Source organism: Bombina bombina, chromosome 2, assembly GCF_027579735.1.
Source record: "Bombina bombina isolate aBomBom1 chromosome 2, aBomBom1.pri, whole genome shotgun sequence".
NCBI classification, from domain to species: Eukaryota; Metazoa; Chordata; class Amphibia; order Anura; family Bombinatoridae; genus Bombina; species Bombina bombina.
The window spans coordinates 581,481,861-581,498,790 of record NC_069500.1 but is presented as its reverse complement, the minus strand read 5'-3'; the positions used below and the strand labels follow the sequence as shown (position 1 = coordinate 581,498,790).

General features: G+C 40.9%; 1 protein-coding gene across 1 annotated transcript in view; it reads left to right on the top strand.

Moving 5' to 3' along the window:
* PSAT1 (phosphoserine aminotransferase 1) overlaps window positions 1–16,930 on the top strand; it is a 151,606-nt gene that overhangs the window by 30,290 nt on the left and 104,386 nt on the right. The window contains exons 3-5 of the mRNA XM_053702475.1: window positions 4,595–4,664; window positions 6,865–7,070; window positions 7,383–7,555. Of these exons, the coding sequence (XP_053558450.1) occupies window positions 4,595–4,664; window positions 6,865–7,070; window positions 7,383–7,555 (449 nt within the window). The remainder of the gene's footprint in view (window positions 1–4,594; window positions 4,665–6,864; window positions 7,071–7,382; window positions 7,556–16,930) is intronic.

Below are 16,930 nucleotides of genomic sequence, written 5' to 3'. Positions count from 1 at the left end.
CATCCCTATCCACAAAGATCATCACCAGTTCCTCACGTTCGCCTTTCTGGACAAGCATTACCAGTTTGTGGCTCTTCCCTTCGGGTTGGCCACAGCTCCCAGAATTTTCACAAAGGTGCTAGGGTCCCTTCTGGCGGTTCTAAGGCCGCGGGGCATAGCAGTGACGCCTTATCTGGACGATATCTTAATTCAGGCATCAACTTACCAACTAGCCAAGTCTCACATGGACATCGTGTTGGCTTTTCTAAGATCTCACGGGTGGAAGGTGAACGTAAAAAAGAGTTCACTTATCCCTCTCACAAGAGTTCCATTCCTGGGAACTCTGATAGATTCGTGGACATGAGAATTTTTCTGATTGAGGTCAGGAAATGAAAGATTTGAACCATCTGCCAAGCTCTTCGCTCCATTCCTCGGCCGTCAGTGGCTCAGTGTATGGAGGTAATCGGACTAATGGTAGTGGCAATGGACATAGTTCCATTTGCTCGCTTGCATCTCAGACCACTGTAACTATGCATGCTCAAACAGTGGCATGGGGATTATGCAGATTTGTCTCCTCAGATAAATCTGGATCAAGAGACAAGAGACTCTCTTCTTTGGTGGTTGTCACAGGATCATCTGTCCCAGGGAATGTGTTTCTGCAGGCCAGCGTGGGTCATAGTGACGACGGACGCCAGTCTATTGGGCTGGGGTGCAGTCTGGGATTCTCTGAAAGCACAGGGTTTGTGGACTCAGGAGGAGGCTCTCCTCCCGATAAATATTCTAGAACTGAGAATGATATTCAACGTGCTTCAGGCGTGGCCTCAGCTGGCTTCGGCCAGATTCATAAGATTCCAATCGGACAATATCACGACTGTAGCATATATCAATCATCAGGGGGGAACAAAGAGTTCTCTAGCGATGATAGAGGTTACCAAAATAATTTGATGGGCAGAGACTCACTCTTGCCATCTATCAGCAATCTATATCCCAGGAGTGGAGAACTGGGAAGCGGATTATCTAAGTCGTCAGACTTTTCATCCGGGGGAGTGGGAACTCCATCCGGAGGTGTTTGCACAATTGATTCAGCAATGGGGCACACCAGAATTGGATCTGATGGCGTCTCGTCAGAACGCCAAACTTCCTTGTTACGGGTCCAGGTCAAGGGATCCTTAGGCAGTACTGATAGATGCTCTAGCAGTACCCTGGTCGTTCAACCTGGCTTATGTGTTTCCACCATTTTCTCTCCTTCCTCGTTTGATTGCCAGAATCAAACCGGAGAGAGCTTCGGTTATTTTGATAGCACCTGCTTGGCCACGCAAACTTGGTATGCAGACCTGGTGGACATGTCATCTCTTCCACCATGGACTCTGCCACTGAGACAGGACCTTCTGATTTAAGGTCCGTTCCAGCATCCAAATCTAGTTTCTCTGCAACTGACTGCCTGGAGATTGAACGCTTGATTTTATCCAAGCGGGGTTTCTCTGAGTCGGTCATAGATACCTTGATTCAGGCTCGAAAGCCTGTCACTAGGAAAATTTATATGATATGACGTGAATATCTTTATTGGTGCGAATCCAAAGGCTACTCATGGAGTAAGATCAGGATTCCTAGGATTTTGTCCTTTCTCCAAGAAGGATTGGCGAAGGGGCTATCAGCTAGTTCCCTAAAGGGACAGATATCTGCTTTATCAATTTTACTGCACAAGCGTCTGGCAGATGTTCCAGACGTTCAGTCGTTCTGTCAGGCTTTAGTTAGAATCAAGCCTGTGTTTAAACCTGTTGCTCCGCCATGGAGTTTGAATTTAGTTCTTAAAGTTCTTCAAGGGGTTCTGTTTGAACCTATGCATTCCATAGATATTAAGCTTCTATCTTGGAAAGTTCTGTTTTTAGTTGCTATCACTTCGGCTCGAAGAGTTTCTGAACTATCTGCATTGCAATGCGACTCGCCTTATCTTGTTTTACATGCTGATAAGGTGGTTTTGCGTACCAAACCTGGATTCCTTCCTAAGGTTGTTACTAATAAGAATATTAATCAGGAAATTGTTGTTCCTTCTCTGTGTCCTAATCCTTCCTCTAAGAAGGAGCGTCTGTTGCACAACTTGGACGTGGTTCGTGCTTTGAAGTTTTACTTGCAAGCGACCAAAGATTTCCGTCAAACATCTTCTCTGTTTGTTGTCTATTCTGGAAAACGTAGAGGTCAAAAAGCTACGGCTACCTCTATTTTTGGCTGGAAAGCATCATCCATTTGGCATACGAGACTGCTGGACAGCAGCCTCCTGAAAGAATTACAGCTCACTCTACTAGAGCAGTGGCTTCCACTTGGGCTTTTAAAAATGATGCTTCTGTTGAACAGATTTGTAAGGCTGCGACTTGGTCTTCGCTTCATACCTTTTCCAAATTTGATACTTTTGCTTCTTCGGAGGCTATTTTTGGGAGAAAAGTTCTTCAAGCAGTGGTGCCTTCTGTTTAGCCATCTGTCTTGTCCCTCCTGTTCATCCGTGTCCTGTAGCTTTGGTATTGTATCCCACAAGTAAAGGATGAATCGGTGGACTTGTCGTACCTTATAGAAGAATAGTAAATTTATGTTTACCTGATAAATTAATTTCTTCTATGGTACGACGAGTCCACGGCCCGCCCTGTCATTTTATGACGGATTATATTTTTTGATTTTAAACTTCAGTCACCTCTGCACCTTGTAGTTTCTCCTTTTTCTTCCTGTACCTTCAGTCGAATGACTGGGGGGTGGAGCTAAGGGAGGAGCTACATAGACAGCTGTGGTGCTCTTTGCCACTTCCTGTTAGCAGGAGGATAATATCCCACAAGTAAAGGATGAATCCATGGACTCGTCGTACCATAGAAGAAATTAATTTATCAGGTAAGCATAAATTTACTTTTTTCAAACCATTTTTCACCCCCCCCAAAATTAGCCATTGTAACACTGATATCTGTCAGGAATCCCTGAATTACCCTTCACGTATATGTATACAACCCAAAGTATTGATCTAGGCCCATTTTTGCATGCCACCATTTCACTGCCAAATGCAATAAAAAAAAAAAAAAATTTTTTTTTTAACTTTTTCACAAACTTTTTAGGTTTCTCACTGAAATTATTTAATAACAGCTTGTGCAATTATGGCGCAAATGGTTGTAAATCCTTCTCCGGGATCCCCTTTGTTCAGAAATAGCAGACTTATATGACTTTGGCATTGTTTTTTGGTAATTAGGAGGCCGCTAAATGCCGCTGCTCACCACACTTGTATTATGCCCAGCAGTAAAGGGGTTAATTAGTTAGCTTGTAAGGTTAATTTTAGCTCCCCCACCTCACCATTGTCACCGCCATCTTAAGTACTGGCAGAAAGCCTGCCAGTACTAAAATAAAAGGCTTGTGTGTTTTTTTTGTATTGATTTTGCAGTGTTGGATCCCCCCCCCCCATACAGATCTCTAACTCTCCCCCTCTACCTATTTGCCACCATCCTTTTTATATAGAAAAAAACTTTTTCTGTAGTGTAGCTGCCCCCTCAATATCCTACCCCCCTCCCAGATCCCTTGTCCAACATTTTATTCCCCTCTCCCTCCTTCCCATACATTTTTCCGAGTCATTTAATGTAAATGTGACTCCCTCTCCCTCGCACGCACTTCAGTATGACAGGATCCGTAACTTACCAACGATGGGCCGCCTCCCTGCTATGGCTCCCACCCACCAACGATCGGCACCATCGATGGCCTATGCAGAGAGGGCCACAGAGTGGCGCTCTCTGCATCAGTGGATAAAAAAAATGGTATTGCAGGATACCTCAATATCGAGGCATTACTTCAATACCATGAAAGCGGCTGGAAGCAATCCCGATCGCTTCCAGAGCTTTAAAACACTGAGGATGTGCAGGCTACGTCCTTGATCATTAACTAGCAGTTTTTGTAGGACGTACCATGCACGTCCTTGGTCGTTAAAGTAATACTAAACCCAAATGTTTTCTTTAAGGATTTCAGATACAGCATGCAATTTTAAGCAACTTTCTAATTTACTCCGGTTATCAATTTTTATTCGTTCTCTTGCTATCTTTATTTGAAAAAGCAGGAACATAAGCTTATGAGCCAGCCCATTTTTGGTTCAGCACCATAGATAGCACTTGCTGACTGGTGCGTACATTTAGCCACCAATCAGCAAGCTGTACCCAGGTGCTGAACCAAAGATGGGCTGGCTTGTAAGCTTACTTTCCTGCTTTTTCAAATAAAGATAGCAAGATAACAAAGAAAAATTGATAACTGGGGTAAATTAGAAAGTTGCTTAAAATTGCATGCTGTATCTGAATCATGAAATAATAAAATTGGGATCAGTATCCCTTTTAATGTTCTAGCTCTTCTTTCAATACATCCCCCGTTTTTTTTTTTGAGGATTTAATTATAGTTTATAGTATATTATATTTATACAATTCCTTGCCCCTAATATTTTTTGCCTAAGAGTAAACCAGTTTGCCAACTTGGGTACAAATAATACAATATTTGATGATTAAGTTTAATTGAAAAATTAGGTTTTATTAATTAAATTTCTCATGTTGCTCAGTTCTCGTGTACAGTATGTCTGCATTGCTCCATCTTTTTATTTTTTATGTTACAGAAATGAGTCACAGATCGTCAAACTTCACAAAGGTCTTAAACAACACAGAGACCTGCTTACGGGAGTTACTGTAAGATCCTTTTGATTGTTGCATTAGTCTAAATATTAACGCAATATGATTTGAAGATAAGTGTGTGTATATAATATTTATATCCAAAACAGGTTGCACTCTCTGGATTTACAACATTCCAAACTTTATAGTGAACATTCTCGAGGCCTTAACCCCTTCCTCACCGCTGACTAAATGTCTGTTTTGCATGATCTTGCCTATCACTCAATCCTATGTTAAACAATCCTGAATTGGTGCCAATAGGGGTGCTTTCAAAGGTGTATACAAAAAGTAAGTTCAGTCCAAAGGGTTGGTATATACAGCAATTGGAAGCTGTGGCTATTCGGGCAGCTCTCCTCGGGTGTCAGGCCATCCACCATAAAAATCCTAAGAAATAAATCAAAGAAGGCACCCCTTAGCGTAATACAGCAAGTAACACACGAGGTAAAGTGAGAAATAAACTCACTTTTGGTAAAGCACACAGAGTGTGGTATAAACAGACTGGATCCTTAGTCATCTGGCTTACTCACCTCCTGTCACAGGATTGTTTGCAGCAGTCTATGGAGGGTCCACCAGCTGACTGAAGTGTATCAAATGGTCACTTGCATAGAAGCAACATTGGATATACAAATTAGCAGAATGTTAAAAAGGGTTTATTAATAAAACACTGTGTCAAGAGACGCACTTCTGTTAAACACGGTTTCATCAGGCTTAGAAATATTATAAAATCCGCTACTCCTATATACATGGTCTGAACCAATCACAACATACCTCCCCTTTCTTAGTTTTCACGCCATATTGGCATCTATTTTGGCTATTCTATTAAAAGCATATAAAAATTGTTGTTCAATATGTCTCGTATACAATCCATATCAATGCAATGAAATATGTGCAAACTTCTTTTGCATTCCACCTCTAGTAAGGAAACTATATAACGATCGTTTATGGTGTCCTGCTCCCTGATAGGGTACTCATTGCCTGACTATTTAGTCACATGATCGCAGATTGACCAATCGTGAGCTTCCCCCATGTGGATTTCGGTTGTCAAACAACCGTGCTATTAATATACGAAAACTATATCGCCAAACTGGCTAGAAGTGTAGATTGTTTAAATTCACGATCAGTATATAGTGAAGTGCTGTGACTCCTAATAAAAGACTGATGCGTGTAACACTGAGTAGTTGTTTGTAGTGTGCTATATGACGCTATAACTAAATATCTTATGATCTTGCCTACCTTTTGCTCTGAAAATGAAAATGCAATAAAGTGTTATACGTGCATTAAACGATAAGAGGTTGTCTCCCAACCAGTAACCACAATGCATTTCAGAGCCACATCCCATCCTCAGAACTATTCATGTGCTCTCTCTTCATAAACTGATTTCCTTTATTTGAAGCTAGCTGCATCTATAGATATATTTATTTTATGTTTTTTTTTTTTTTGTGGTGTGTGTGTTTTTTTTTATTTTTTATGTGTGTATGTATATGTGTGTGTGTGTGTGTGTGTGTGTGTGTGTGTGTGTGTATATGTATATATGTGTATATATATATATATATATATATATATATATATATATATATATATATATATATATATATATATATATATATATATATATATATATATATATATATATATATATGTTTTGAGAACTAGATTTCAGTGTCTCTAATCAGACTAATGCGTTCATGTTTTTTCTTAAAGGGACAGTAAACCAAAAATTTTCCTTTCATGATTAAGAAAGAGAATACACTTTTAAACATTCCAATTTACTTATATTATCGCTTCATTCTTTATATATCCTTTGCTGAAGAAAAAGCAATGCACATGGGTGAGCCAATCACTCGAGTCATCTATGTGCAACCACCAATCAGCAGCTACTAAGCCTTTCTAGATATGCTTTTCAGCAAAGGATATCAAGAGAATGAAGCAAAATAAATAATAGAAGTAAATTAGAAAGTATTTTTAAATGTCATGCTCTTTCTAAATCGTTAAACAAAAATTTTGGGTTTCATGTCCCTTTAAATAAACTAAAATGTATGTGTATTTTATATATTTTTTAAAATTCTGTTGTCTGAGCATGCTATAAATATTTCTCCTTGATGGGTATTTCCTTGTATAGTTATCTCTCCTCCCTGTTCAGTTTTACATTAATACTTGTAATTGATGCAACATATTTTCTGGAATTGTTAATCACCTATTGTGTTATAATTTTCCACAGTGACATTCCAGATAATTATAAAGTTCTCTTCCTCCAAGGAGGTGGCAGTGGACAGTTCAGCGCTATACCCCTTAATCTTATTGGTCTAAAGCCTGCTAAATGTGCCGACTATGTGGTTACTGGTGCTTGGTCAGCAAAGGCAGCCAAAGAAGCTGAGAAATATGGAAAAGTAAATATTGTTTACCCAAAGCTTGAAAGCTACACAGGTAAGCATTACGTTTTATTGTTCTTGCTAAATAGATTCATGGAGAAAAAAAAGCACACAATCTCTATAGTAGAGTTTTGTTTGCTGGTACCTCAAACACATTTTCCCTTATCTCTTGTATTCTTCTTACAGGTTTTACTTACACATATCTGAAAAATAACATCAAAATAATACCTCTGCATTAAGATAAAAATGTTTGCGTAGAATTGGTGTTGAAAGAAAAATACTTTTTTTAGTGTTTTAAAAATATTCTTATTCTTTTTTTAGTTATACAAAATTTTTAATAACTTTGTGTGTGTGTTTTTGATTGTAGGAATTCCTGACCAAAGCAGCTGGAATCTTAACCCAGAAGCGTCTTACGTGTATTATTGTGCCAATGAAACTGTACATGGAGTAGAGTTTCAGTTTGTCCCTGATGTTAAGGGAGCAGTGCTTGTTTGTGATATGTCTTCAAATTTCCTGTCTAGGCCTATAGATCTTTCCAAGGTACAGTATATAACTTGGTTACTCTTTGTATCATGTTGCCCCTTTATGTTCTGATTGTTAATGCTCATTCTAAAATGCCACAAATTGAAGATAGATTGCCTACTTCAGTCAACTAGCAGCTCTATTAGTGATGCCCAGATATGCACACTGCCCACCCTGTTCAGTATGGCATATTCAACCAATACAGGTATCCCTAAATCTGGAATTCCAAAATACAAACTTTTTTTTTTTTTTTTTTTTTAAATATATATTTAAAAAATAAAAATTGTATGTATATATACTTTGAAAAAATATAGGCAAAGGCACTCACCGTTTGAAAAAAGATATCCATTTAATAACATGAGGTTTCGGGTGGTGCCCCTTTATCAGACAGACATAACATACAAACCGTGACTTACCCCTTAAGTACCCCACCACCAATTAAACCTGGCCGTTTCACCGGCGTCCTCCCTGTGCTACTGCGCATGTGCGAGACTGACCCCTTCATCAGACAGACATAACATACAAACCGTGACTTGCCCCTTAAGTACCCCACCACCAATTAAACCATAACGAGTCAGGCCGCTTCACCGGTGTCCTCCCTGCGCTACTGCACATGTCAGTATCAGACTGATATGCTACATCAAAATTCTTTTCTGTGAAAGGCACATGTTGAGCAAAAAGAGGCTGCTTCTTGGGTGGTAACTAGCCATAGAACAAGCTATTATGCTATTGTTCATTCCCAGGTTGAGCGCTTCTCTCTTTATTTATACTTTCAGATTTAATTTGATGTGCTCTACATTTTGTATTTATCTGCTAGTATCTGGTACACTTTACTATCAATGTGATTCCATGCACTTTGCTGATTGGTGACCATAATCAAGGCTGCTATTTGATTGTACTGTGCATACTTGCATGTTTTTTAAAAACATGACTCCTGACTAAGCAGCGATATTCTGCAGTTTGGGAATATGACACACTCACTATGCGGCATGATCGGTGATCGCCATATCATTATCCCGTGTATTGTTGTGGTTACGTATTCAGTTGCTATGCCATGTGATCAACAATATCCGGCCATTTTTGTGGTTTGAGTTTTCTATTTGGCCTCTGTTTCACGGTAGTCAGTCTCGCACATGTGCAGTAGCGCAGGGAGGACACCGGTGAAACAGCCTGACTCGTTATGGTTTAATTGGTGGTGGGGTACTTAAGGGGTAAGTCACGGTTTGTATGTTATGTCTGTCTGAAGGGGCACCACCCGAAACGTCATGTTATTAAATGGACATCTTTCTTTCATGTAATTAGCAAGAGTCCATGAGCTACTGACGTATGGGATATACATTCCTACCAGGAGGGGCAAAGTTTCCCAAACCTCAATGCCTATAAATACACCCCTCACCACACCCACAAATCAGTTTTACAAACTTTGCCTCCCGTGGAGGTGGTGAAGTAAGTTTGTGCTAGATTCTACGTTGATATGCGCTCCGCAGCAGGTTGGAGCCCGGTTTTCCTCTCAGCGTGCAGTGAATGTCAGAGGGATGTGAAGAGAGTATTGCCTATTTGAATTCAATGATCTCCTTCTACGGGGTCTATTTCATAGGCTCTCTGTTATCGGTCGTAGAGATTCATCTCTTACCTCGCTTTTCAGATCAACGATATACTCTTATATATACCATTACCTCTACTGATTCTCGTTTCAGTACTGGTTTGGCTTTCTACTACATGTAGATGAGTGTCCTGGGGTAAGTAAGTCTTATTTTTGTGACACTCTAAGCTATGGTTGGGCACTTTTATATAAAGTTCTAAATATTTGTGTTTAAACATTTATTTGCCTTGATTCAGGATGTTCAATATTCCTTATTTCAGACAGTCAGTTTCATTATTTGGGATAATGCATTTGAATAATCAATTTTTTCTTACCTTAAAATTTGACTTTTTTCCCTGTGGGCTGTTAGGCTCACGGGGGCTGAAAATGCTTCATTTTATTGCGTCATGCTTGGCGTGGACTTTTTTGGCGAAAAAAATTTTCTTTGTTATTTCCGGCGTCATACTTGTCACCGGAAGTTGCGTCATTTTTGACGTTTTTTGCGCCAAAAGTGTCGGCGTTACCGGATGTAGCGTCTTTTTTGGCGCTTAAAGCATTTAGGCGCCAAATAATGTGGGCGTCTTTTTTTTGGCGCTAAAAAATATGGGCGTCATTATTGTCTCAACATTATTTAAGTCTCATTGTTTATTTGCTTCTGGTTGCTAGAAGCTTGTTCACTGGCATTTTTTCCCATTCCTGAAACTGTCATTTAAGGAATTTGATCAATTTTGCTTTATATGTTGTTTTTTCTATTGACCCTGAATCAGAAGATACTTCTGGAAAATCGCTGCCTGATGCTGGATCTACCAAAGTTAAGTGTATTTGCTGTAAACTTGTGGTATCTGTTCCTCCAGCTGTTGTTTGTAATGAATGTCATGACAAACTTGTTAATGCAGATAATATTTCCTTTAGTAATGTTACATTACCTGTTGCTGTTCCATCAACATCTAATACTCAGAGTGTTCCTGATAACATAAGAGATTTTGTTTCTAAATCCATTAAGAAGGCTATGTCTGTTATTCCTCCTTCTAGTAAACGTAAAAGGTCTTTTAAAACTTCTCATTTTTCAGATGAATTTTTAAATGAACATCATCATTCTGATAATGATTCCTCTGGTTCAGAGGATTCTGTTTCAGAGGTTGATGCTGATAAATCTTCATATTTATTCAAAATGGAATTTATTCGTTCTTTACTTAACCCCTTAATGACCACAGCACTTTTCCATTTTCTGTCCGTTTGGGACCAAGGCTATTTCTCCAACATAGGTGTGTCCGGTCCACGGCGTCATCCTTACTTGTGGGATATTCTCTTCCCCAACAGGAAATGGCAAAGAGCCCAGCAAAGCTGGTCACATGATCCCTCCTAGGCTCCGCCTACCCCAGTCATTCTCTTTGCCGTTGTACAGGCAACATCTCCACGGAGATGGCTTAGAGTTTTTTAGTGTTTAACTGTAGTTTTTCATTATTCAATCAAGAGTTTGTTATTTTCAAATAGTGCTGGTACGTACTATTTACTCAGAAACAGAAAAGAGATGAAGAATTCTGTTTGTATGAGGAAAATGATTTTAGCAACCGTAACTAAAATCCATGGCTGTTCCACACAGGACTTTTGAGAGCATTAACTTCAGTTGGGGGAACAGTTTGCAGTCTTTGCTGCTTGAGGTATGACACATTCTAACAAGACGATGTAATGCTGGAAGCTGTCATTTTCCCTATGGGATCCGGTAAGCCATGTTTATTACGATTGTAAATAAGGGCTTCACAAGGGCTTATTTAGACTGTAGACATTTTTTGGGCTAAATCGATTGATATTAACACTTATTTAGCCTTGAGGAATCATTTATTCTGGGTATTTTGATATAATAATATCGGCAAGCACTGTTTTAGACACCTTATTCTTTAGGGGCTTTCCCAAAGCATAGGCAGAGTCTCATTTTCGCGCCGGTGTTGCGCACTTGTTTTTGAGAGGCATGGCATGCAGTCGCATGTGAGAGGAGCTCTGATACTTAAAAAAGACTTCTGAAGGCATCATTTGGTATCGTATTCCCCTTGGGTTTGGTTGGGTCTCAGCAAAGCAGATACCAGGGACTGTAAAGGGGTTAAAGCTTAAAACGGCTCCGGTTCCGTTATTTTAAGGGTTAAAGCTTCCAAATTTGGTGTGCAATATTTTCAAGGCTTTAAGACACTGTGGTGAAAGTTTGGTGAATTTTGAACAATTCCTTCATGTTTTTTCGCAATTGCAGTAATAAAGTGTGTTCAGTTTAAAATTTAAAGTGACAGTAACGGTTTTATTTCAAAACGTTTTTTGTACTTTCTTATCAAGTTTATGCCTGTTTAACATGTCTGAACTACCAGATAGACTGTGTTCTGAATGTGGGGAAGCCAGAATTCCTATTCATTTAAATAAATGTGATTTATGTGATAATGACAATGATGCCCAAGATGATTCCTCAAGTGAGGGGAGTAAGCATGGTACTGCATCATTCCCTCCTTCGTCTACACGAGTCTTGCCCACTCAGGAGGCCCCTAGTACATCTAGCGCGCCAATACTCCTTACTATGCAACAATTAACGGCTGTAATGGATAATTCTGTCAAAAACATTTTAGCCAAAATGAACCCTGTTCAGCGTAAGCGTGGATGCTCTGTTTTAGTTACTGAAGAGCATGACGACGCTGATATTAATATCTCTGAAGGGCCCCTAACCCAATCTGAGGGGGCCAGGGAGGTTTTGTCTGAGGGAGAAATTACTGATTTAGGGAATATTTCTCAGCAGGCTGAATCTGATGTGATTACTTTTAAATTTAAATTGGAACATCTCCGCATTTTGCTTAAGGAGGTATTATCCACTCTGGATGATTGTGGAAATTTGGTCATCCCAGAGAAACTATGTAAAATGGACAAGTTCCTAGAGGTGCCGGGGCTCCCAGAAGCTTTTCCTATACCCAAGCGGGTGGCGGACATTGTTAATAAAGAATGGGAAAGGCCCGGTATTCCTTTCGTCCCTCCCCCCATATTTAAAAAATTGTTTCCTATGGTCGACCCCAGAAAGGACTTATGGCAGTCAGTCCCCAAGGTCGAGGGAGCGGTTTCTACTTTAAACAAACGCACCACTATTCCCATAGAGGATAGTTGTGCTTTCAAAGATCCTATGGATAAAAAATTAGAAGGTTTGCTTAAAAAGATGTTTGTTTAGCAGGGTTACCTTCTACAACCCATTTCATGCATTGTCCCTGTCACTACAGCCGCATATTTCTGGTTTGATGAACTGATTAAGGTGCTCGATAGTGACTCGCCTCCTTATGAGGAGATTATGGACAGAGTCAATGCTCTCAAATTGGCTAATTCTTTCACTCTTGACGCCTCTTTGCAATTGGCTAAGTTAGCGGCTAAGAATTCTGGGTTTGCTATTGTGGCGCGCAGAGCGCTTTGGTTGAAATCTTGGTCGGCTGATGCGTCTTCCAAGAACAAGCTACTAAACATTCCTTTCAAGGGGAAAACGCTGTTTGGTCCTGACTTGAAAGAGATTATCTCTGATATCACTGGGGGTAAGGGCCATGCCCTTCCTCAGGATCGGCCTTTCAAGGCAAAAAATAGACCTAATTTTCGTCCCTTTCGTAAAAACGGACCAGCCCAAGGTGCTACGTCCTCTAAGCAAGAAGGTAATACTTCTCAGGCCAAGCCAGCTTGGAGACCAATGCAAGGCTGGAACAAGGGAAAGCAGGCAAAGAAACCTGCCACTGCTACCAAGACAGCATGAAATATCGGCCCCCGATCCGGGACCGGATCTGGTGGGGGGCAGACTCTCTCTCTTCGCTCAGGCTTGGGCAAGAGATGTTCTGGATCCTTGGGCGCTAGAAATAGTCTCCCAGGGTTATCTTCTGGAATTCAAGGGACTTCCCCCAAGGGGAAGGTTCCACAGGTCTCAGTTGTCTTCAGACCACATAAAAAGACAGGCGTTCTTACTTTGCGTAGAAGACCTGTTAAAAATGGGAGTGATTCATCCTGTTCCATTGAGAGAACAAGGGATGGGGTTCTACTCCAATCTGTTCATAGTTCCCAAAAAAGAGGGAACATTCAGACCAATCCTAGATCTCAAGATCTTAAACAAATTTCTCAAGGTCCCATCTTTCAAGATGGAAACCATTCGAACTATCCTTCCTTCCATCCAGGAAGGTCAATTCATGACCACGGTGGATTTAAAGGATGCGTATCTACATATTCCTTTCCACAAGGAACATCATCGGTTCCTAAGGTTTGCATTCCTGGACAAACATTACCAGTTCGTGGCGCTTCCTTTCGGATTAGCCACTGCTCCAAGGATTTTCACAAAGGTACTAGGGTCCCTTCTAGCTGTGCTAAGACCAAGGGGCATTGCAGTAGTACCTTACCTGGACGACATTCTAATTCAAGCGTCGTCCCTCCCTCGAGCAAAGGCTCACACGGACATCGTCCTGGCCTTTCTCAGATCGCACGGCTGGAAAGTGAACGTGGAAAAGAGTTCTCTATCCCCGTCAACAAGGGTTCCCTTCTTGGGAACAATTATAGACTCCTCAGAAATGAGGATTTTTCTAACAGAGGCCAGAAAGACAAAGCTCCTGGACTCTTGTCGAATACTTCATTCCGTTCCTCTTCCTTCCGTAGCTCAGTGCATGGAAGTGATCGGGTTGATGGCAGCGGCAATGGACATAGTTCCTTTTGCGCGCATTCATCTAAGACCGTTACAACTGTGCATGCTCAGTCAGTGGAATGGGGACTATACAGACTTGTCTCCAAAGATACAAGTAAATCAGAGGACCAGAGACTCACTCCGTTGGTGGCTGTCCCTGGACAACCTGTCACGAGGGATGACATTCCACAGACCAGAGTGGGTCATTGTCACGACCGACGCCAGTCTGATGGGCTGGGGCGCGGTCTGGGGATCCCTGAAAGCTCAGGGTCTTTGGTCTCGGGAAGAATCTCTTCTACCGATAAATACTCTGGAACTGAGAGCGATATTCAATGCTCTCAAGGCTTGGCCTCAGCTAGCGAGGACCAAGTTCATACGGTTTCAATCAGACAACATGACGACTGTTGCGTATATCAACCATCAGGGGGGAACAAGGAGTTCCCTAGCGATGGAAGAAGTGACCAAGATCATTCTATGGGCGGAGTCTCACTCCTGCCACCTGTCTGCTATCCACATCCCGGGAGTGGAAAATTGGGAAGCGGATTTTCTGAGTCGTCAGACATTGCATCCGGGGGAGTGGGAACTCCATCCGGAAATCTTTGCCCAAGTCACTCAACTTTGGGGCATTCCAGACATGGATCTGATGGCCTCTCGTCAGAACTTCAAAGTTCCTTGCTACGGGTCCAGATCCAGGGATCCCAAGGCGGCTCTAGTGGATGCACTAGTAGCACCTTGGACCTTCAAACTAGCTTATGTGTTCCCGCCGTTTCCTCTCATCCCCAGGCTGGTAGCCAGGATCAATCAGGAGAGGGCGTCGGTGATCTTGATAGCTCCTGCGTGGCCACGCAGGACTTGGTATGCAGATCTGGTGAATATGTCATCGGCTCCACCTTGGAAGCTACCTTTGAGACGAGACCTTCTTGTTCAGGGTCCGTTCGAACATCCGAATCTGGTTTCACTCCAGCTGACTGCTTGGAGATTGAACGCTTGATTTTATCGAAGCGAGGTTTCTCAGATTCTGTTATCGATACTCTTGTTCAGGCCAGAAAGCCTGTAACTAGAAAGATTTACCATAAAATTTGGAAAAAATATATCTGTTGGTGTGAATCTAAAGGATTCCCTTGGGACAAGGTTAAGATTCCTAGGATTCTATCCTTCCTTCAAGAAGGATTGGAAAAAGGATTATCGGCAAGTGCCCTGAAGGGACAGATTTCTGCCTTGTCGGTGTTACTTCACAAAAAACTGGCAGCTGTGCCAGATGTTCAAGCCTTTGTTCAGGCTCTGGTTAGAATCAAGCCTGTTTACAAACCTTTGACTCCTCCTTGGAGTCTCAATTTAGTTCTTTCAGTTCTTCAGGGGGTTCCGTTTGAACCCTTACATTCCGTTGATATTAAGTTATTATCTTGGAAAGTTTTGTTTTTAGTTGCAATTTCTTCTGCTAGAAGAGTTTCAGAATTATCTGCTCTGCAGTGTTCTCCTCCTTATCTGGTGTTCCATGCAGATAAGGTGGTTTTACGTACTAAACCTGGTTTTCTTCCAAAAGTTGTTTCTAACAAAAACATTAACCAGGAGATTATCGTACCTTCTCTGTGTCCGAAACCAGTTTCAAAGAAGGAACGCTTGTTGCACAATTTGGATGTTGTTCGCGCTCTAAAATTCTATTTAGATGCTACAAAGGATTTTAGACAAACATCTTCCCTGTTTGTTGTTTATTCAGGTAAAAGGAGAGGTCAAAAAGCAACTTCTACCTCTCTCTCTTTTTGGATTAAAAGCATCATCAGATTGGCTTACGAGACTGCCGGACGGCAGCCTCCCGAAAGAATCACGGCTCATTCCACTAGGGCTGTGGCTTCCACATGGGCCTTCAAGAACGAGGCTTCTGTTGATCAGATATGTAGGGCAGCGACTTGGTCTTCACTGCACACTTTTACCAAATTTTACAAGTTTGATACTTTTGCTTCTTCTGAGGCTATTTTTGGGAGAAAGGTTTTGCAAGCCGTGGTGCCTTCCATTTAGGTGACCTGATTTGCTCCCTCCCTTCATCCGTGTCCTAAAGCTTTGGTATTGGTTCCCACAAGTAAGGATGACGCCGTGGACCGGACACACCTATGTTGGAGAAAACAGAATTTATGTTTACCTGATAAATTTCTTTCTCCAACGGTGTGTCCGGTCCACGGCCCGCCCTGGTTTTTTAATCAGGTCTGATAATTTATTTTCTTTAACTACAGTCACCACGGTACCATATGGTTTCTCCTATGCTATTATTCCTCCTTAACGTCGGTCGAATGACTGGGGTAGGCGGAGCCTAGGAGGGATCATGTGACCAGCTTTGCTGGGCTCTTTGCCATTTCCTGTTGGGGAAGAGAATATCCCACAAGTAAGGATGACGCCGTGGACCGGACACACCGTTGGAGAAAGAAATTTATCAGGTAAACATAAATTCTGTTTTTTACATTTTTGAGGTGTTTGTGTTTAGCTGTAATTTTCCTCTTACTCATTTACTGTACCCACACATATTATATACAGTTTTTCTCGCCATTAAATGGACTTTCTAAAGATACCATTATTTTCATCATATCTTATAATTTACTATAAATTTTTTTTTTATAAAATATGAGGAAAAAATGAAAAAAAAACACACTTTTTCTAACTTTGACCCCCAAAATCTGTTACACATCTACAACCACCAAAAAACACCCATGCTAAATAGTTTCTAAATTTTGTCCTGATTTTAGAAATACTCAATGTTTACATGTTCTTTGCTTTTTTTGTAAACTATAGGGCCATAAATACAAGTAGCACTTTGCTATTTCCAAACCATTTCTTTTCAAAATTTGCGCTAGTTACATTAGAACACTGATATCTTTCAGGAATCTCTGAATATCCATTGACATGTATATATTTTTTTTTTAGTAGACAACCCAAAGTATTGATCTAGGCCCATTTTGGTATATTTCATGCCACCATTTCACCGCCAAATGCAATCAAATACAAAAAATCGTTCACTTTTCACAAATTTTTTCACAAACTTTTGGTTTCTAATTTAAATTATTTACAAACGGCTTGTGCAATTATGGCATAAATGGTTGTAAATTCTTCTCTGGGATCCCCTTTGTTCAGAAATAGCAGACATATATGACTTTGG